Source organism: Eubalaena glacialis, chromosome X (genome assembly GCF_028564815.1).
Source record: "Eubalaena glacialis isolate mEubGla1 chromosome X, mEubGla1.1.hap2.+ XY, whole genome shotgun sequence".
Classification (NCBI taxonomy): Eukaryota; Metazoa; Chordata; class Mammalia; order Artiodactyla; family Balaenidae; genus Eubalaena; species Eubalaena glacialis.
The window spans coordinates 28,039,922-28,062,039 of NC_083736.1; the positions used below are offsets into that span (position 1 = coordinate 28,039,922).

Sequence of the window (22,118 nt, forward strand, 5' to 3'; positions counted from 1 at the left end):
ACAGTATTGTCTGTAAGAATGAGAAGCAACTCATCTGTTACAATTTTATAACGACATTGCAACAATTCAGTCACATCTTTATTTTTATTATTTATTTATTTATTTTTGGCTGCATCAGGTCTTCGTTGCTGTGCACAGGCTTTCTCTGGTTGCAGTGAGCGAGGGCTACTCTTTGTTGTGGTGCGCGGGCTTCTCATTGCGGTGGCTTCTCTTGTTGCGGAGCATGGGCTCTGGGTGCGCGGGCTTCAGTAGTTGTGGCACACGGGCTCAGTAGTTGTGGCGCACGGGCTCAGTAGTTGTGGCACATGGGCTCAGTAGTTGTGGCGCACGGGCTTAGTTGCTCCGTGGCATGTGGGATCTTCCCGGACCAGGGATCAAACCCATGTCCCCTGCACTGGCAGGTGAATTCTCAACCACTGCGCCACCAGGGAAGTCCCCAGTCACATCTTTAGGCCCCACTTCCAATTCTAGTTCTCTTGCTATTTCTAGTTACTTCCTAGAAATAGTGTTGAACCGCTCAAAGTCATCCATGAGGGTTGGAATGAACTTCTTCTAAACTCCTGTTAATGTTGTAATTTTGACCTCTTCCCATGAATCACAAATGTTCTTAATGGCATCTAGAATGGTGAATCCTTTCTAGTAGGTTTTCAGTATACTTTGCCCAGAATAGATCCATCAAAGGAATCACTGTCTATGGCAGCTCTAGCCATACAAGATGTATTTCTTAAACAATAAGACTTGAAATTCAAAATTACTCCTTGATCTATGGGCTACAGAATGTATGTTGCGTTAGCAGGCAGGAAAACAACACGAGTCTCATTGTATGTCTCCATCAGAGCTCTTGTGTGACCAGGTGCATTGTCAATGAGTGGTCATATTTTGGAGGGAATCCTCTTCTGAGCATTAGGTCTCCACAGAGGGTTTTAAATATTCAATAAATCATGTTGTGAACAGATGTGCTGTCATCCAGGCTTTCTTGTTCCATTTATAGAGCACAGGCAGAGTAGATTTAGCATAATTCTTAAGGACCCTAGGATTTTCAGAATGGTAAACGAGCATTGGCTTCAACTTAAAAGTCACCAGTTGCGTTAGCCCCTAACAAGAGAGTCAGCCTGTCCTCTGAAGCTTTGAAGCCAGGCATTGACTTACCTTCTCTAGCTATGAAAGTTTCAGATATATCTTCTTCCAGTATAAGGCTGTTTCATCTACATTGAAAATCTGTTGTTTAGTGTGGCCACCTTCATTAATGGTCTTGGCTAGATCTTCTGAATTACTTCCTGTGGCCTCTACATCAGTACTTGCTGCTTTACCTTGTACTTTTATGTTACAGAGACAGTTTCTTTCCTTAAACTTCATGACCCAACCTCTGCTAGTTCCAAACATTTTTTCTGAAGCTTCCTAACGTCTCTCAGCCTTCATAGAATTAAAGAGAGTTAGGGCCTTGCTCTGGATTAGGCTTTGGCTTAAGGGAACGTTGTAGCTGGTTTGATCTTCTATCCAGACCACTCAAACTTCCTCCATATCAGCAACAAGGCTATTTCACTTCTTTATCATTTGTGTGTTCACTGGAGTAGCACTTTTAATTTACTTCAGGAACTTTTCCTTTGCATTCACAACTTGGCTAACCATTTGGGGCAAGAGGCCTAGCTTTCAGCCTATCTCAGCTTTAGACATTCCTTCCTCACTAAGTTTAATTATTTCTATCTAGCTTTTGATTTAAAGTGAGAGACATGTGATTCTTCCTTTCACTTGAACACTTAGAGGCCAGTGCAGGGTTATTAATTGGCCTAATTTCATTATTGTTCTGTCTCAGGGAATAGGGAGGCCTGAGGAGAGGGAGAGAGATGGGGAACGGCCACTTGGTGGAGCAGTCAGAACATACACATTTATCATTAAGTTCGCTGTCTTATATAGGCACAGTTTATGGCACCCCAAAACAATTACAATAGCAACACCAAAAATCACTGATCACAGATCACCGTAAACAACTGTAATAATAAAAGTTTGAAAAAATGTGAGAATTACCAAAATGTGCCACAGAAACACAAAGTGACCAATTGCTGTTAGAAAAATGGCACCAATAGACTTGCTCTGTGCAGGGTTACCACAAACCTTCAATTTGTAAAAAACACAGTACCTGTGAAGCACAATAAAATGAGGTATTCCCCACTGTGGGATTTGTGCCTCCGTGACCATAAACACTGTTTCTGCTACTCTAGCCTGAGTGTTCATTAATTTAGTCTAATAACCCCATCATATCACTGGCTCCAGGAGCATATATTAAAATATCTAGCTCTTTTTCAAATGAATTATTATCAAGCCAAGTCGATGCCATTTTGTATTTGCACAGACGATCTTTTGTTAATCTAAATTGAGGTCTTTGTTTCTTCCTGTTAAATTTCAGGATAGTAATTTCAGCCTGTTCTGACACAGTCTGAATGCTTTTTCACTCTTCACACTGTTCCTCTTCCAGTTTTGTCTCATCTGGAGACTTAACACATAAGCTTTATGATTTCGTTTTGATTCATGTAATTTTTTTTTCAGTTTCATAGAATTTTAAAGCAGAGAGGGGCAGTAGATTAGATGACAACAGGCTTTGCTACACCCTGCTATCCCCTTGTTTTATACATGAAGAAGACAAGTGAAATTGGAGTCATTTGGCCAAGATAGCTTGACAGCTAGTAAGTAGTCAATGCTCGACGCAAATCCCGGTTATTGGGCATCAAAGTCTAGATGCCTAGGCTGCTCCACTGTGCCGTCTCCTTCCTTGTAAATCTGAGTATTCAGGGCTCCAGTCTACCAAGTCCAGTGTCCTTTTCACTGCATCTCCCATATGTCACACCCTTCTACTAACCTAGCAACTTGGCCACAACACACACACACTAGTATGTTAACAACAATAGATAGAATCTTTTTTCTTTTCCGAATTCTTTTCAGTTAACAAACGTTTTGTAAAATTAAGAAAATCAAAAAAGAGTGCAGAGAATAAAGCTAGGTGGGAAAAACTTATTCTCAGTGAATTCATGCAAATTCCACCTGGTCACACTGCTTCCTTTTTGGGTAAAGTGCTTACAGAGCGGATATTTAATACCCATTTCTTTCATTTGACAGATTGTTGTTAGGCTTGGCAATCTGAGGTGTTCAAAAAGTAACTTTCTACCCTTTTTGAAAACTGAAACTATAACTACCCCTCTTAGTTTTTAGTCTTCTTTCATTCTCCCTCTGCTGATTTGGAAGCAACATAACGCATTTCTCATTTTTTGTTGTTGTTTTGGGATTTTTTGGTAGTACCTTCAAAATAATAACTATATATTTTTCTAAGAGTGCTTATAATTGTTTAGTATTTTTAATAACCACCCAACCATGATGAGGACCTTGAATGCTTTACCCCTGCAACCTCCATCCGTAATCATGTTATTGAGTTTAAAATTTTCATTTCCCCTTTTTCTTAAATATTCAATAATTCATACTGTTTTCTTTTCAGTCAATCATAAATCATATCAATTGACATATTTTGTCAATTTCTGTGTCCAGTATCGTTTCTTTGGTCCCAGACCTTTTATATCGTCCCCCCGCCCCCAGTTTTTTCTTGCTGAGGGATAGCCTTTCATAGTTCATAGAGTCTGGGGCGGTGAGCCTATTCTTTTTTAGGTTTGTCTTTATTTTGCTCTCTCTCTCTGGGGTGGATATAAAACTCAGTTGTTTTATCTGCATCCCTTCTGGCCATTTTTTGATGCAGATGAGACCTTCGCTGCTCTGATTTAAAAGTGGTTCCTTTGTAGATAGATAATCTGGAAGTTTTAAATGTTATATCCTTATCATTGATGTTCCATAGTTGTACTATGATGTGCCTGAGTTTGGATTTATTTTTACTTATTCTGTTAGGTACTTGGATACAAGTCTGTCTTCAGTTCTGGAACATTCTCAGCAATTATCTCTTCAAATATTGCTTCTCTACCATTACCTCCATCCTCTTCTGGAATTGCTATTGTACGGATATTGGAACCTTCCAACCCACCCTCCATGTCTCTTAACTGCCCTTTTATATATTTTTAATCTCTTTGTTTCTCTGTGCTGCATCCCTGGTGAGTTTCTCAGTATCTACCTTACATTTCCAAATTCTCTCTTTAAAACAAACAAAACAAAAATGTTTTAATTGTGAAATGTAACACATGTATAGAAAAAAAATGCATAAAACATCAATGTACAGCTTAACAAATTATTATGAAAAGAAGACCCATGTAACCTCACCCAGGTCAGGAAACAGAAAACTACCAGGAACCTTCTATGTGCCCCTCCCAATCACATCCTCTTCCCTTTCCCCTAAGTTAACCCTGCCCTGACTTTTATTATGATCACTTTCTTACTTTTCTTTACAATTCTAACTCTTAAATGTGCAACCCTAAACACGGAAGTTAGTTTTGCATGTTTTTAATACTTTATATATTAAAGATATAAGAGAGAGACTGAGTAATGCAGTATGCAATCTTTGATCTGGCCTCTTTCACTCAACATTTTATTCGGGAGATTCATCTGTGTTGTTAGATATAGCTGTTGTTTCATTCTTTTTCATTACCATGTGTAAATACCACCAGCAGTATATGGGAACACTACTTTGCCTATTTTCTCTGTCTCTTCTACAGTTTATCTCATCTATTACATTTTTTAATCTCACTCAGTAATTTCATTTCTAGAATCTTTAACTGGTTATTTTTCATGTCCACCTGATTTTGTTTTATTTCTCTTTTCTTTTGATTTGTAATTCATGGAGTTTTTTTCCATGGAAATCATACCTTAATCTACCTCTTTGTGTTTTTTTGTTGTTACTGTTTTGTATTGTTGTTGTTTTTTTCTCTTTTTGGAGGTGCTGCGGACACGCAGTGTCTTAGTTCCCCGACCAGGGATTGAACCTGTGCCCCCCGCGGTACAAGCGCAGAGTCCTAACCACTGGATTGGAATGAATTCTATTCCAGATGTTACGTTTTGTTGACTGATGTCATTTTTTCCCCTTCCATACATTTTCATTAGAAGTGATGCTTGCAAGCTAGCATATGATATGCTGTAATGTCTAATTTATATAGTATCTATACAAAGTATATATATTTTTTTAATTTAATCAATTTTTAATAGAAGTATAATTGACTTACAATATTACATTAGTTTTAGGTGTGTAACATAGTGATTCAGTATTTTTGTACATTATAAAATGATCACCACAGTAAGTCTAGTTAGCATCTGTCACCATACAAAATTATTACAATATTATTGACTCTATTCCCAATGCTGTATATTACATCCCCATGCCTTGTTTATTTTATAACTGGAAGTTTGTACCTCTTAATCTCCCTCATCTATTTCACTCATTCTGCTACCCCCTTACCCCCTGGCAACCAGCATTTTGTTCTCTGTTTCTATGAGTCTATTTCTGTTTTATTATGTTTATTCATTTGTTTTATTTTTTAGATTCCACATGTAAGTGAACACATGCTATATTTTCTTTCTCTGATTTATTTCACTTAGCACAATACCCTCCAAATCCATCCATATTTTCACAAATGGCAAGATGTCATAATATTCCATTTTATATATATTATAAAGCTATCCATTTTATCCATCTATTAATAGATGCTTAGGTTGCTTTCATATCTTGGCTATTGTAAATAGTGCTGCAGTGAACGTAGGGGTGCATATATCTTTTCTAACTAGTGTTTTTGTTTTCTTTGGAAAAATACCCAGAAGTGGATTTGCTGTATCGTATGGTAACTCTGTTTTTGATTTTTTGAGGAACCTCCACACTGTTCTCCACAGTGGCTGCACCAACTTACATTCCCACCAACAGTGTCCAAGAGTTCCCTTTTCTCCACATCCTCGCCAACACTTGTTGTTTGTAGTATTTTTGATAATAGCCATTATGACAGGTATGAAGAGATCTCATTGCGGTTTTGATTTGCATTTCCCTGTTGATTAATGATGTTGAGCACCTTTTCATGTGTTAATTGACTGTCTATATGTCTTCTTTGGAAAAATATCTACTCAGGTCCTCTGTCAATTTTTTAATCAAATTGTTTGTTTGTTTTTGATGTTGAGTGCTTTGTATATTTTGTATATTAACCCCTTATGAGATATATCATTTGCAAATATCTTCTCCCATTCAGTGGGCTGCCTTTTCGTTTTGTTGATACCTTCCTTCACTGTGCAAAAGCTTTTTAGTTTATTTTCGCTTTTGTTTCCCTTGCCTGAGGAGACAGATCCAAAAAAATATTGCTAAGACCCGAGGTCAGAGAGCATACTGCCTGTGTTTTCTTCTAAGAGTTTTATGGTTCCAGGTCTTGCATTTAAGTTTTTAATCTGTTTGGAGTTTATTTTTATATATGGTGTGAGAAAGTAGTCCAGTTTGATTCTCTTGCATGTAGCTGTTCTATTTTCCCAACACCATGGCTGATGTTTTAATAATAGATTTCTTCATGTATTTTGAAATTTTCCCTTCCAGGCTCATTTTCCATTAAGCCAATAGCCTTAGTCAGCACGTAGACAATTGCTTGTTTTCCAGTACCGCTACACAAGCAAGAAAGCACTACCTAGCCCCTGGCTTCAAGCACTGACACTATTCCTGATCTTAACACAAAGCACTTCGAATCCCTTTGCTCTGCAGGAGTCAGCTCTGGCCACCACTCCTGCTCCCTGACACATACAGAAAAATGAATCGGACTCCATCATGCCTGTGGCCTCAAATCCTGCTTAGCCATGCATTTCTGTTTCTGTCCACATCGATGCTATTCTCTATTTGAGTTAGCATGTGTTGTTTTGGTTTTTTCTTTTTACGTTTTGCCTGTTATCCTCTGTTAGGGACAGAGGTGATTTTTTTTTTTTTAACAATGTAGTTTGTTTGTTTGTTTATATTTATGGCTGCATTGGGTCTTTGTTGCTGCGCGCGGGCTTTCTCTAGTTGCCGCAAGCGGGGGCTACTCTTCATTGCGGTGCGCGGGCTTCTAACTACAGTGGCTTCTCTTGTTGCGGAGCACGGGCTCTAGGCGCGCAGCCTTCAGTAGTTGTGGCTCGCGGGCTCTAGAGCGCAGGCTCAGTAGTTGTGGCTCACGGGCTTAGTTGCTCCACGGCAGGCATGTGGGATCTTCCCGGACCAGGGTTCGAACCCGTGTCCCCTGCATTGGCAGGCGGATTCTTAACCACTGCGCCACCAGGGAAACCCAGGACAGGTGATTTTTAAAGTGCAGACTCATCCGTCTCTCTTGATAGGGATGTTTACCTCTTTTTTATCACCAAGAATATTAACGTCTCTGGGTCCTTATTTCATTATTAGTAAAAAGGAATTGGGACACATGATGCTTCAGTTGTTTTGAGACTATAAACTCATATTAAACTGCTAAAATTTGTCCCACTCTTAATAGTTGGAAAATTTTCTTAGTGGTGGAAGATACTGAAGCAAAATAGAGCAAGAATTACCAAAATAGAACAAGTAGTTCTGCCTTCCCTCTGCCATCTGTGCACTATCTTCCCTAAGCTGTGCTTTTCCCTTCCTTGTTCATCTTCTTTTTCTTAATGTTATTTCACAAAACAAAATTCTTTTGGGGACCTTTAATCTGATTATGAACTTGAGCTTACTTTGGATTTGAGACTTCTATGTTCTGTATTCTGTCACTAGGATATAAGTTCCCTGAGGTCAGAATATTTATCTGTCTTGTTCACCACTCTATCCCAGAGGCTGGCATATAGCAGACACTTAATAAATATTGTTTACATACCAAATCCTATGTTATGCCATTTTTGTCTATTTAAACATGAGCTTCAAAGAGGATTCCTTATATCCCCCCATTGTTTTCTTTGAATGTCCTTTTTCTCCTCTCTTTGGTATGATTTGTGATTATATTGTTAAGTTTTTGTTTTTGGAGTTTTTCATCCCTCTTCAGCCAGATATTCCATTTCAGGTATAAGTCTCATATATTAGTTAACTGTTCCTGCATAACAATATTACCACTGATGTAAGCGGCTTAAAACCATACCCATTTATTATCTTATAGTTTCCACGGGTCAGGAGTCCAGACAAAGCTTAGCTGGATCCTCTGCTCAGGGTCTCACCAGGCCGCAGTCAAGGTGTAGGCTGAGGCTACAGTCTCATCTGAGGCTCCATCTGCTTCTAGGTTCACGCAGATTATTGGCCAGATTTAGTTCCTTGTGGTTGTAGGACTGGGGGTTTCAGTTTCTTGCTAGCAGTCAGCCAGAGGCTGCCCTCAGCTCCTAGAGGCCGCCTGAAGTTCCTTCCCATGTGAGGACTTAATGCCAGCAAGGGAGGGAGAGAGTCCAGAAAACAGGTGCGATAATCTTATGCAACGTAATCACATGCACATCATCACATACGTCCCATCACCTTTGACATGTCCTGTTGGTTAGAAGCAAGTCATAGTCCCACCTCACTCAAAGGGAAAGGATCATGGAAGGCCATGAACAGCAGGAGGCGAGGATCATGGGGGCCTATAAACATTGTTTATGGACTTTTCTAAGGTACTTTCTTGGAAAGTGTACTTTCTGAGCAATAAGTGCTTTTAATTTTAATTCCCTAACTGGTTATCGAAGTATTAATGATACAGATTACATTTCATAAATGCTTCCCCAATTCAACTCTGTGCTCCTGTTCTCTTTTCTTTGCAATTAAAAATGCTATAGAGTTAGATTTTGCATTTGTAATCATACAGAAGTTAAGTACAATATAAGTTATATATGTAGTGTTACATATGACTGTAGCATACACAAAACTATGTTTACTGTGCCTAATGGTTGATTTTAAGCAATTTAAGGATAATCTTAATTTTACATAATTTTTCTCCACACTTACTGATTTTAACCATAACTGCATTGTAAGATACATCCTGCATCCTGAAATATCTACTTTATACAGATACTGTTCATGGCAGTGGCATTCATGTCAAGGAGCTTTTGAGGGAAAGTATGTTTGCCTGCTATGACATTATATCAGATCTACGTGATTATTTTTAATCTAATCTTCGCATAGCCTGTTCCTTAGCCTTTCACTTTCCAGGCTATGTGTCTAGTTTTTGAGTAATTTATTTCTCTTGTCCGGTTATCATAGAACTTCTTCTTTTTACCCTCTCATTTCTATTATGTTTTTCTTAGAGAACCACTATTAGGTTTGTGTGCAGCTTTCCCAGTGGATCGTGACTTAGAATAAGGGTTGATTCATATTTATAGTTGATGAGCTGAAGTATTGAATGTTTATATTTATGATATAATTGACAGTAACTTATTTGATAGCAAGTAGACAGTCACCTTCTATCTATCGTTTTGGGTTTCCATTCCTGTACTCTTTTTTCTGCCCATCTTCAAAGCATTATACCATCTTCCACTTTATCTCCTGCCTCTGGATTCAGAAGACTACATCTTTTGTGAATTTGGAGATTTCTCTTATTTTTATTAATTTTTAAAAAGCTATACCAAGTATTATATCCTGATACCAAAATTATATACTTCTTTCAGATAAGTGTTTTTTATATTGAACCTACTTCTTCATTCAGTAACAAAACACTCCTGTGTACTCCTGATGACCAAATTTAGAATAATTTTCTTTTGGAGCCTTGACAGTGGCTTTGTATTTTTTTTTCTATTGTTTTACTCTAAAATAATGCCCTCTGGTCCTCAACCAGTTACCTTTAATGAAAACCTTGATTTTCCTTTTACTGCAACCACATTGCTTCCTCTCAAAAAAAATTGAGCATGTAACATCCTGCCCTTTTCAGTGGAAGTGAGGTACATCGGCATTTGATTCCCCAAAATATAAAGTTCCACTAGCTGGTAGCTGCAAGACCACTCCACTAGACTTCTAGCTCAGTGGCTTTTAAAAATTCGTTGCTTACTCACCTAAAACTATTGGAAATATACACATTTCGTGGTTAGATGCCATGTAGGACCAGTGTCTTTTTGAGAGTATAGAACATCTGTGTTTCCATTTAGATCTAGAACTGTGTTGTCCAATATGGTAGCCGCTAGCCACACCTGACTACTGAGCACTTGAAATGTGGCTAGTCCAAATTGACATGTGCCGTAAGCATAAACGATATACCTGATATCAAAGACTTAGTGAAATATATACAAATAAAAGATCTCAAGTTTTATATTGATTACATGTTGCAATGATAATATTTTTAATATATTGGGTTAAGCAAAATATATTACAATTAATCTAACCTTTTTAAATATGGTAACTAGAAAATTTAAATTACATGCGTGGCTCACATTATATTTCGATTAAACAGCACTGTTCTAGAAAATCTTATATATTTTCTAGCCTTTGGCAGCTACTATCTCTGAATTGTTTGCTTCCAAAGGATGTGTGAGAGTTGAACTATTGTCTCCAAAAGCAAACAATTTACTTGGTTCTCCTTCACGGTCCCACTCTGTACCTAAATATATAATATATCAAAATTAGGAAGTGTATTAAGAACTTTCTTTTTTGGGGCGGGAGAGACATTGGGTTAGAGTCCCTTGTCAGGTGTTTGCTGAATTGTCTTTGTCCTATTTTTAAAGTCTGGTTATATTTGCACAGGGATGTCAAATCTGTTCCTCAAATAATTTTTTATAGCTGAAAATTCACTGTATAAAAAGAGCAACTGTGATGTTTTGCCAGCTTTGCAGTAGCATATAGTGACCTGTTCTCATAGCAGCTATGAATGATAGGATGTATCAACATGTTCAGCATCTAGTTTGTTTACATCCTGAAAACCGATGGCAAGAAAGGGTAACCATTTGTAATTCAATTAATTTAATTGGGGACAGGGAGGCAGGCGACATATAAAAAACATTCTGCTTCCTACACTTAATATTACCTGATGTTTTGGTTTGCGGTGACTCTGTGGAAGTAATTTACATTAATGATCTATATGAAGAAAAACAGAAGGAAAAAAATAATCTATATGAATGAAACATCAGAACCAAAAAACTTTTTTTTTGGAATTCCTAATGGTTTGTGCTGATATTTCTTTTGCCCCCAGAATCTTTTTATAAACATCTTTATTGAGATGTAATTCCCATATCACATGATTCACTCTTTTAAGGTGTGTAATTCAGTGTTCTTTAGTATATTCACAAAGTTGTGCAGCCATCACCACAGTCTAACTTTAGAACATTTTTATCACCCCAAAGAATAACTCCATCACCTCAACCCTAGGCAAGCACTAACCAACTCTTTGTCTCTCTGGATTTGCTTATTCTGGACATTTCATATAAATGGAGTCATACAATATATGGTCTTTCACTTAGCATAATGTTTTCAAGATTTATCCATGTTGTAGCAGAATTTCATGTCTTTTCATGGCCAAATAATTTTCCATTGTGTGGATATACTACATTTTATTTACCCATACGTCAGTCAATGGAATTTGGCTGATACTTTTTTTAACACTTAAAGAATTGAAGAAGCTAATATTTACATTCAGTAAGAACCTTCCTGTGTACTCCTGTATACTTCCTGTATTGAGCCTTGTCGTAATTTCTTTAGGTAACTGTTGTTATAGTCACCACCATTATATAGGTGGATAAATGGAGTCTCAGAAAGCCTAACTAATTTGCCTAAGATCACATAGCAGTTAAGAACTAGAACTCAGACTCAAACTAGTTCATCTGACTCCAAACTGTATGTTTTCTTCCTTATTGTCGTAGCCATACAACCTCCTCCACCCCATCCCTTGGTGATTTTGTTGGAAAGAACAATTACTTTGTAGTTAGCTTCTTTGCTAACTTTTTTATTGTGGTTGCTAGATTTAATATAATGTTAGCTATGGGAAATGGGGTTGAAAAAACTCTCAGGGTGGCCTTTCCCAGTAACTTTGTGGATAAGATGGGAATGTACTCTGGGTGATAATATACCTCAGTAGTTTAGCAACAGATAGAACAACTGTACAAGAAGCAAATTGCTCAACACATTGATGCCCACCTACGGGCACAGGTGCAAGGGTGTACTGGAGGGCTCTCTTCTCTGTCCCATGAAAAACTTCTGTAATGCCCTAGATAAACAATGTGTGTAGTAAAAGACCTAGTTTATCATATTTGTAGAAGTCCCAATGTTGAAATTTTTGAATTTTATCCATCTGGTAGTGTCATACACAGAGAATATGCTCAATCAAAACTTTTTGTCGTGATAACATATATTCTGTCTCGGATTCCTTTTTTCCCGTAGGGTTCCGTAGCTATAGCCGGTGCTGTTATTCGCTGGCTCAGGGACAATCTTGGAATTATAAAGACCTCTGAGGAAATTGGTGAGTATGCTCTAACAAAGGGCTAGAATCTAAATAATAAGAATTTTCAATATTTTACCCTTGCAATCTGTTAATACATGTGCTTTGCCCCGTATGTGACATTAAATTATATGAACCCCTATTATGAGTTTGATTTACACGTAAAAGACTATTTTGGGAAGATTTATAAAACAAATTGACATCCTTAGTGGTGGCTATTAATAAACTGGCACGGTAGGGCATAAGAATCACCCAAGTGTAAAATTGAACACCAAAGATTGCCAGAATCTGCAGTTAAATTTATCTGATGAGAAAAAGCTTTAAGTCTTATTAGAGTGAGAATTAAAACTCTCCAGTACCTGTAATTTAAGTATTAATATGGCTATTTTCAGACAGTGGATAATTATTTTGAACCCCCCACCCACCCTCCATCTACTTGTTTAATTTCGCCTGAAGGTGAGACAATCAGGAACACATTTCTGATTAGGGACACACTGAAGGCCACTTCTTCATCTGCTAGTCAGCAACCTTAAAAATAGTGGAAATAAGCTAAAATACCTTAACGAAACTAATCCAGTTCCTTTATTTCTTGGGCTGGGTTACATCTTACTGGGGGGTATTCAGTGTGGAGAAATTTGCTTTTGTTGTTCCTCACATTCTGCTGTAATTAGGAACATTTTGCTGTACTAAATAACAGGAAACCAAAAGCTCTGTCCTAATTTTGTAAACACGTGTGTTTATTGACGAAAATAAGTAGCATATAGTAGAGTGATTTTCGTTTGTTTGTTTGTTTGTTTTTAACGTTAGAAAAACTTGCTAAAGAAGTAGGTACTTCTTATGGCTGCTATTTCGTCCCAGCATTTTCAGGGCTATATGCACCTTATTGGGAGCCCAGTGCAAGAGGGTAAGAATTGAAAATAAGGTATGCTTTTGTCAGTCTTGATTTATTTACTATACTAGCTAATAACTTATTAGTTAATAGTTTTCTATTTTCAAACTATTTTAAAGTATTGAGGAAACCTTTTACACTTGGCAAGTATAATTTCAGAACCTTTAAACTCCAAGAAGTTGGGAATTCCCTGGTGGTCTGGTGGTTATGACTCCGAGCTTCCACTGCAGGGAGCACGGGTTCGATCCCTGGTTGCGGGACTAAGATCCTGCATGCCACGCGGCATGGCCAAAAAAAAAAAAACCTCCAAGAAGTTATAAATCATCTGACAAATAAGCCCCCACCGTATCCATATTCATGTTAGTGTCATTATCTTTTATCTTCAAGGCACCTGCAAGTTATGTCTCAAAGGGACATCATCTAGATGAATATTGATTTGGTTTTATATTATTGTCATCTATTCGGATAGATCTTGAACTTTTTCGTATGTGGATGCAGCATTGTAGACTATAAGGACTTTCCAAGCTACTTAATGTTTATGTCCAGTTTTGTTTTTTTTAATGTCCATTTCCCACCCCCGTACATTTCTACCTACCAAATTCAGTCTTTCCATATTTAGGACATTTCCAGTTGATGACTCATTTATTCCACTCTACTCTTAAAAATCTTTGTATTTTTAGGATCATCTGTGGGCTCACTCAGTTCACCAATAAATGCCATATTGCTTTTGCTGCATTAGAAGCTGTTTGTTTCCAAACTCGAGAGGTAATAAATATGGGCCCTTTTCTTGTACTTAATCCACCTTTATTATTCCTAAACAAATTATATATTAATGCCAGAAATTTATTAAAATTTATAAGCTTACTAAATATTTAATCAAAAATTAAGCCTGCCTAAACATTAATGTAATAACTGCAAGTTTTTGTTCTTTTCCCAGCTGTCATTACTTTCTAAGTTCCTGTTAGCTGCCAGGCGCTGGGCATTTTACAGTTGAGGGGATGCTGAGTGGTGCATATTAGGCAAAGGGGATAGTAGCACAAACATAGGCACCATGGCAGGAAATCAGGGTGCAAAATAGAACTGTTTGGCTTGACTGGATATAGGGGTGAGTGCAGAGGTGTGGTGAGAGAAAAGGTTGGTTGTAACCAGATCAAGGAGGGCCTAGAAGACCAGCCTAAGAAATCTAAATTTTTATTCTGCAGGCTTTGGGGAGCTTTTGAGTGTTTTTGAGTAGAAGATGGCTATTTTCAGAGATGTTACTATGGAGTACTTTAGTTATGTTCATTGCATTGGTTTATTTAAGATTTTGGACGCCATGAACCGCGACTGTGGAATTCCGCTCAGCCATTTGCAGGTAGACGGAGGAATGACCAACAACAAAATTCTGATGCAGCTACAAGCAGACATTCTGTATATCCCAGTAGGTTAGTAAGCCTTCATTCCTTTAAACTCCAAGACTAATGTTTCTTCGGAAGAACTTGTTTTTTTAGGCATATGTAACTGCAAAGATACTGATGTAGCTCTCTCCCCTCAGTGAAGCCCTCGATGCCCGAAACAACTGCCCTGGGAGCTGCCATGGCAGCAGGGGCTGCAGAAGGGGTTGGCGTTTGGAGTCTGGAACCTGAGGACTTGTCAGCTGTCACAATGGAACGGTTTGAACCTCAGATCAACGCTGAGGGTACTTGTTTTTTTTAATTTTTTTTAATTGAAGTATAGTTGATTTACAATGTTGTGTTAGTTTCAGATGTTCAGCAAAGTGATTCAGTTATACATACATATATATCTATTTTTTTTCAGATTCTTTTCCCTTACAGGTTATTATAAAATATTGAGCATAGTTCCCTGTGCTATACAGTAGTTCCCTTTTGGTGAGGGTACTTGTAAAGATTGAAGATTGGTATACTGTGAAAAGTGAGAGAGAGATTGCTTTTCTGTTTATTCATAAGTTGAGAAAGTAAATAAGATAGCAGATGCTACAGTTTCAGGTTTGGCTACTAAGCATATTTGGATACACTGAATGAATGTGAATGAGAGGAATAGTTCCCTATTTAAAAAAAAAAAAACTTCTGTAATCACTTTTTTACCATTCACTTCTCGCGTTTACAGTCCTTTCATGTAGGGGGATAACACTGCCACACTATCAGTTCTAGCTTGTTAGTGTAGCCTTTCCTGACAGTGACAAGGGAGATATATCGGCCACCGACCCCTCATGTCTGCGTCGGATCATCTTTGGTGCCAGTGGCCAGTTTTAGGACAGGATTATGTGGGGTAAGGGATATTCTGATAACTTTTAAACACAGCAGGGCTAGCCTGACAAAAGCAGCAACAATTTAAATAAATGAGCGTTAAATATTTGTCTTACTGTCGTAATAAACAAAGCTAAGCCACAAGCTCTGACCAATAACCTGTATTAAATTTGTGTATGAAAATAAGGTTTTATATATTGAATTTGGTTTTAAACCTTTTTAAAAACCTATGTATAAAATAACGTCAACGTGGATTTTGTATGATATCCCAAGCTCCTCCACCCTCCCAAAAAAGAGAAAATAGGTCAAGTAGGATTCCCCTTTCTGATTCATCACCACTTGCTTGTGAATGGCCTGGTCTTAGCAGGTAGCCTGTTTCCCCATCTCCCTTCATCGTGCAGACCAGGCTGAATTTCCCTCCAACTTCCAAGCAAGCTTCTCTCCCAGTCACTGGTAGTCACTAGCAACCATAGTCTCCGGAATCTGAGTCCTGGTAAAACTCCATGTCAGCTTAATACAATGTAACAAACATCAGTTTAATATGTGTAACAATTTGTCAAGAATGCTGAGTGAGGGACTTCCCTGGCAGTCCAGTGGTTAAGACTCCATGCTTCCAATGCAGGGGGCGCAGGTTCGATCCCTGGTCGGATCCCACATGCTGAACGGTGCAGCAAAAAAAAAAAAAAGAACGCTGAGTGAACATAAGTGTGGTACTTAGAACATCTCAGTAAACTGCCTTTCTTATGTGTGGTTTTCCTACCTTCTATGTCTAGAAAGTGAAATTCGTTATTCTACGTGGAAGAAAGCTGTGATGAAGTCAATGGGTTGGGTTACAACTCAGTCTTCAGAAAGTGGTAAAAATGTTTTTATTATTATTGCCACTTTGCCCTAGTATGTTAAATCGCTTCTTTAAGTATCTGGCCATTTATACTTAGCAAGGCTGCTCTGAAGAAAAGCATTATTATAAGCTTATAGTTTCTAATGTTTTGAAAACACTTTAAAGTTCTAAACATAAAATGTAAATTATCATGTTGATATACATACTTAACTCTGTCCTGCCATATCTTTCCTTATTAGTTTATTCCTGGTACTTCAATTGATAACTTAGTTTTCTAAAAGTAAAATTATTTCTAGTCTCTTCTTAATGAAAAAAAAAATCAACTAGACTTTTTTTTTCTTCTTCTTCTTAGTGTCTGACTTTGCCTTTCTGGGGGGCTGTCTTCATGACCTGAACCAACCGAAAGCTGTATTAATTTCAGAATATATTTCACTACTTCCTAGACTGCTTCCAAGCCCTTAGTGAGTGTATGTTATGAGAACTCATTGGAATCAGAGGAAGAAAAGTACCAAACATAGTAAATTAGAAATGTCATAATTGGCAAATGCTCTTGGCAGAACATAGAGGACTGTTTTTTTTCAATCTCTTAGGTGGGAAGGTATTTGCCTTAAGTAAACCATTTAATTGTAAACAGCCCTGAGCTGCCTTTAATATAGAAACAGCCTTAAACATGCCTTTAATATGGCATAATATTTTAATTCTTTGCTAAATGCAAGATTTCGAACATAATGAATGAAACAATGGCCAATAATATATTGAAGCGTATAGTTTAATGGAGAAGAGAATATAAATGAAATATAGCCTGCCTTCCAACCCCAAAGCGAGTATAGAACCACTTTTAATGTATCTGGCTTTTAGGAGAAGCTTCTGGGATCATCTAGTACCACAGATCACTGTGATCTGTATTTTCAGTCCTGGATGTTCCTACTTGAAGCTTTTGTTTATTCTCCTAAACAAGCTTTAAGCTTAATATCCATTTTCTTTAAATCTTTTGTCCTGAGACTCACCTTTCTTTCTAAGATAGTGGCAAAGCCTTTCTTGCTAAGACTGTTTGCAGTTTTGAGACCCTTTATAGCTAAACTTCTCAATCATAGGTATTTTTGTAGCACAGTGCTAGTTGCTTTGAAAGATAGACATGCACTCGATTTATTTTCTGGTTGCCCTTAATTAATGGCTAATGAAAATGAGTTATATGATTTCTTTGACAAGTTAGATTTTTTTTAAACGGCACAGGGACTTCCCTGATGGTCCAGTGGTTAAGACTACGTACTTCCAATGCAAGGGGCCCGGGGTTCGATCCCTGGTCGGGGAACTAAGATCCCATATGCCACGCGGCATGGCCAAATAAAATAAGATGGCACAATCCTACCTGTTCCCGCACTCCACTGCCCCAGCTGCCTCCACGTCAATGCCACACGTCCTTCTCCTTCCTTGCAGTTGAAGATATAATTTTAATTGCAAAGTTCCCACAAAACCAATTGATCGTTTTCTCTCTGTTTGCTTACCTTACCTGTCAGTGAATTTAAAATGCCAAGAAAAAGTTGATAAAAGAAAATTACATGATTCTATTGTTTCTGCCATCAGCATTGATGATAAAGTAATTTGATTTTTTGAGAGCTTTCGATTTTTCAAACTTTGTTTTTGTTTCAGGCTGCAGTGGATTTAAGGCAAAGTTTGAAAAAACTTTTGAGAAGATTTATGAAAAGCACTCATGTATAATATTTTGAGAGTCTCTAAACTGTATAATAAACAGGCTAATAATATTCAATTAGTGAAATGCTGATTGTATTCCTTAAGCAATATAAGCTATATAACTGTATGATTTATCAATAAGCTATCTGATAATAGCAGTACAGACAGAATCCTATTTTGATGATCTTGAAAGGATATTGGAATTGCTACCTGGTCTCTTATCCTCTTTAAATAGGTTTAATTTATGGGAAGAATATTATGTTAGCTTAATTTCCAAAGCATTTTGCCAGTTTTGAAGCATTCATATTTATTTTCTTGTTTATAACTATATTTGAATGGAGTGTAAAGAATTTTTAACATACATTCAATATGTTTAAAATGTTGTAGAAGTGATTGGGGGTTTGATATTTTTTGGAGAGAGCTTATCATAAATGATGACTTCTTGGCTTTGTACTCCAAACCCACCAAAATATTTTTTCAAAGAGTGTTAAATATTCTAGATATATAATTTTTATATTCAAGAAAAGCATCTATCTATCTATCTATTCTTGGAAGGGCTTCCAAGAGAATTCAGGTTGGAAAATATCAAAACAATCGTATTCTCAGGCAATATTTTAAAATGTAGATTAATACAGTTTGGTTTTTTAATTATACTAACATTAATATTCAGGTGCATTTCCTTATACACCAAGTCTATTTAAAAAAGAAAATGAAACCAGTAGGGTTTGAAATTCATTTTCAGTAGACGAATATAACTCTTCTCTGATAGCCAAAGGATCTATAATTTGACTTTGAAGGGAATTGGATTGCTCATTTAGTATCTTTTGGGGAAGCATCAAGAAAGCTAAAATCAACAGCCTCCCAAAAAGTTCTCCATCAGCTTTGGCTTTGCCAGTGGAGGGTTTATGTTGGTCTGTATGTTCTATGTTCTTGGCTACTTGTGGCATGCTATCTGTATTGTTTGTTGACTGTCATAAGCCTTCAATATTGATTCTGTTTTTGATTTGAAGTAATAACTCTTTGCTAGCTTTTATGAATATACTATTTTTATAACTTTTTTTTGCTATCATGTGATTCTTAACACAAATATTGTAATTATGTGTCTCTCTTTTGGTTTGCTTGACTGGAATTCCCTCCTACTTGGATGACCACAGGTGACCCTAGTATCTTCTGTAGTCTACCCTTGGGCTTTTTTATAGTGAGTAGCATGGTAATGTTAATCGGAGCAAGGTACCTCTCAGGTCAGTTCCTCTTTACATTAGACAATTGTATTAGTTAGCATTAATGCATTTGTGTATGACTCAGCAGAAAGTTTTCGGTGTTTTTCCTTCTTCCTATTCTTAGGAACCTGGAAAATCTATTAAAGGTCTAATTAGTTAGACCAATTGATCTTTGGGGGCAGTGACTCTGCTTTTATTCTCTTTTTAGTAGATGATGATTTTCTTTGAGGGGCTACATTCTGCTGTCAGCTGCAACAATAAGCACAAGTGAAAGTGCTACTGTCAATGCTTAAATGAAAGGACGTTCAGAGTGATAGATGAAATTTATAGTATTTGAAATCAATTAAATTGGCTTGCAAATGTACATAAGTTGTTTTTCATACTTAATGAAAATCTGCTACACAAGTCTTAATATTTCAATTCTGGTAAGAATTTCAGCCAGAGTATGTTAGCAGAGTTTCTGTAAAACTCTACAGCTAGGGAAAATTTACCATCACTTTTATTTTAGTTAAGAGAATACATTTGGTGAAATGAAGTTTTTTAAAAAATTATTATTGAAATAAATTGGGGTCGAAATTCAAACTGAATTATTATTTTGCATATTAACTTCTGAATATTCTTATAAGAGTAAACTTGCTCAGTATTTTATAAAACACATTGCATAACCTGTATTAATTTAAATATAATAATCATTTTTGGAAGATGTTGCTGATGATAGCTCTCAGTTTTTCTTCAAATTAATGGCCTAAATGGAAATGACGTATTTCATATGTTGCCAAGAAAGTGAAACGTTTTAACAATCTTCCTAATTAAGGAAAGAGTTAAATTATTTTTCTTAATTAATTAGAAGATGACCTGGGTGTAAAATATAAAATTTTTTATTAATATGGGAGAATATCTGTTTATAGAAATCTGACAAGCATTAATCAGCTTGACATCATCACCAAAGTGCTATATATAAATATGGAATGAAAAGTTATTTACATCAGCAGAAATGGGATGAAAATTATTTACATTAGCAAAACATTAAATTATCTTTTAATTAATGAAAAAATTTGGGTTACTTGCATGAGAATTTAAAATTAGATTGCCTTTTTCTATATTCTTCATGTTCACGATAAATTTGTTCAAATCTTCTGCTTCCATAATAATCATACCTTATGTTGGTATTAGTGCTTTACACCTTACAAAGGGCTTCTGTATATATATAAATCTATACAGAATTAGCAGATGCTTATTTTCTTTCTGCTTCTTGGGAATGTTTGGTGGAACAGTCCAAATATTCCCCAGAAGAACTGTAGTTTAAATTTATTTTTTTTTTAATGCTGTTTGAGGAAAAGTTCTATTTTTTTTCTTTACCATGAGTTTTTTTGGCTGCATAATGATGGTCTGGAAAAGGAAAGAAAATAACGTTGCAGCTGAATGTTTTCATTGATTTTTTTTTTTTCCCCTTCTGTTTCCCCTTTGATACCAGTACAGAATGAAAAGGCTGGGTCTGTGAAAATTAGGATATGTAGCATATCTCTAAGCTAAAGGATACAGTAAGTGTCCAAATTCCTAGGCTTCCAAAATAGATATGATTGCCATCTTTAGGATCTCTCTTGGTAACATATGCCGAGATTTGAGAAGAATGGGGATGGCTTGCCTTGGTAAACAGTTAGCAATAGTGTTTATTTGCTAATTTTGGAATTGGCTCAGTTATATTTGTTGCATTTTTACCTGTGAAGCAATATTTAGGAATCATATGGAATTTCTAGCTCAATAGATTATTGAATTGTCTTCATTGTTTTAACTCCTGAATTGCATGTATATTATTATTGACATATATGATTTTTGTCCCCCATTTTAGGTATGCCATAAATACTACCAACTCATGGATTCCAAAGATGCGAGCTCTTTACCTATCGAGAGAATCCAGTGATTCTGTCTCTTAATGTGATGACACTATTCATAGACTCTGATTTTATTTATCAGCCACTAGCTGCATGACCCTCCAAGTAGACCTGTGGCTTGAAATAAAGAAAATGCAGCAGAAAGAATGCTATAGAAACATTTGGTGTGTTTTTTAACATCGGTAGTTAAGATTGGACCGGCCACCTTTGGGGCTGACCTGCTCCTTTGCCATCATTTCCTGCCTCATTCCCTCTAAGATCTAGGAAGAATTCAGATCCTGTCCATTGGAATCTTTTATCACATATATTCAAACTCTGATGGGCCAGGATTTGATTCCTGCACTACACATGCTTGATTAAGGGGCTGTTACTAACGGGCTAAAAATTTGTGACCTTTTGTTTGCTTCTTTTTAACAGACCCCCCTACCCAAAGTCCTCTTTTCTGCATATTAGGGAGACCACAACATCTTCACTGAATGTTTAAATGGAAGCCTCTACTAAATTCTTAAAATGGAAATTTAGTACCCTCATTGCTTAGGTATTTCTCTGAAAAGTATTTGCCAAAACTGAAAATTCTTCATATATTGTATTTAACGTGGTCTCACTAATTACACTGAATTGCTATCTGGATCTTATAGGGAAGGACACTTTCCTTTTTCTTTCTTTCATCTCTCCTTTTTATATATTTTTTTACTTTGTATGTCTAACATACATGCCTATATATTTTATATACCGAGGGTAGCCCATTTATAAAAAGAGTACGTGTTCTCACTAATTACACTGAATTTCTGTCTGGATCTTATAGGGAAGAACACTTTCTTTTTTTTCTTTTTGTCTCTCCTTTGTATATTTCTTACTTTGTATGTGTAACATACATGCCTTTATATTTTATATACTGAGGGTAGCCCATTTATAAATTAAGAGCACATTGTATTCGGTAGGTTATAATGGGGCTGGTCTTAAGTGGACCTCTATGTGTATAAATATTTTGGAGAAAACAGCTGTATACATTTTTGGGCAATGGTTATGCATATTATTTACCAGGAGAAACTTTTTCTTAAAGAGCCAACATTTAAAATTT

At 36.6% G+C, this 22,118-nt stretch overlaps 1 protein-coding gene across 5 annotated transcripts in view; it reads left to right on the plus strand.

Moving 5' to 3' along the window:
• The window catches only part of GK (glycerol kinase), a 66,377-nt gene extending 45,182 nt beyond the window's left edge, over window positions 1–21,195 (plus strand). For all 5 annotated transcript variants that reach the window (XM_061179288.1, XM_061179289.1, XM_061179290.1 and 2 more), the window contains 7 exons: window positions 12,203–12,281; window positions 13,068–13,164; window positions 13,830–13,914; window positions 14,453–14,573; window positions 14,684–14,827; window positions 16,169–16,249; window positions 20,995–21,195. In XM_061179288.1, the coding sequence (XP_061035271.1) occupies window positions 12,203–12,281; window positions 13,068–13,164; window positions 13,830–13,914; window positions 14,453–14,573; window positions 14,684–14,827; window positions 16,169–16,249; window positions 20,995–21,005 (618 nt within the window). In that variant the 3' untranslated portion in view covers window positions 21,006–21,195. The remainder of the gene's footprint in view (window positions 1–12,202; window positions 12,282–13,067; window positions 13,165–13,829; window positions 13,915–14,452; window positions 14,574–14,683; window positions 14,828–16,168; window positions 16,250–20,994) is intronic.
• The last annotated feature ends 923 nt before the right edge of the window (window positions 21,196–22,118 follow it).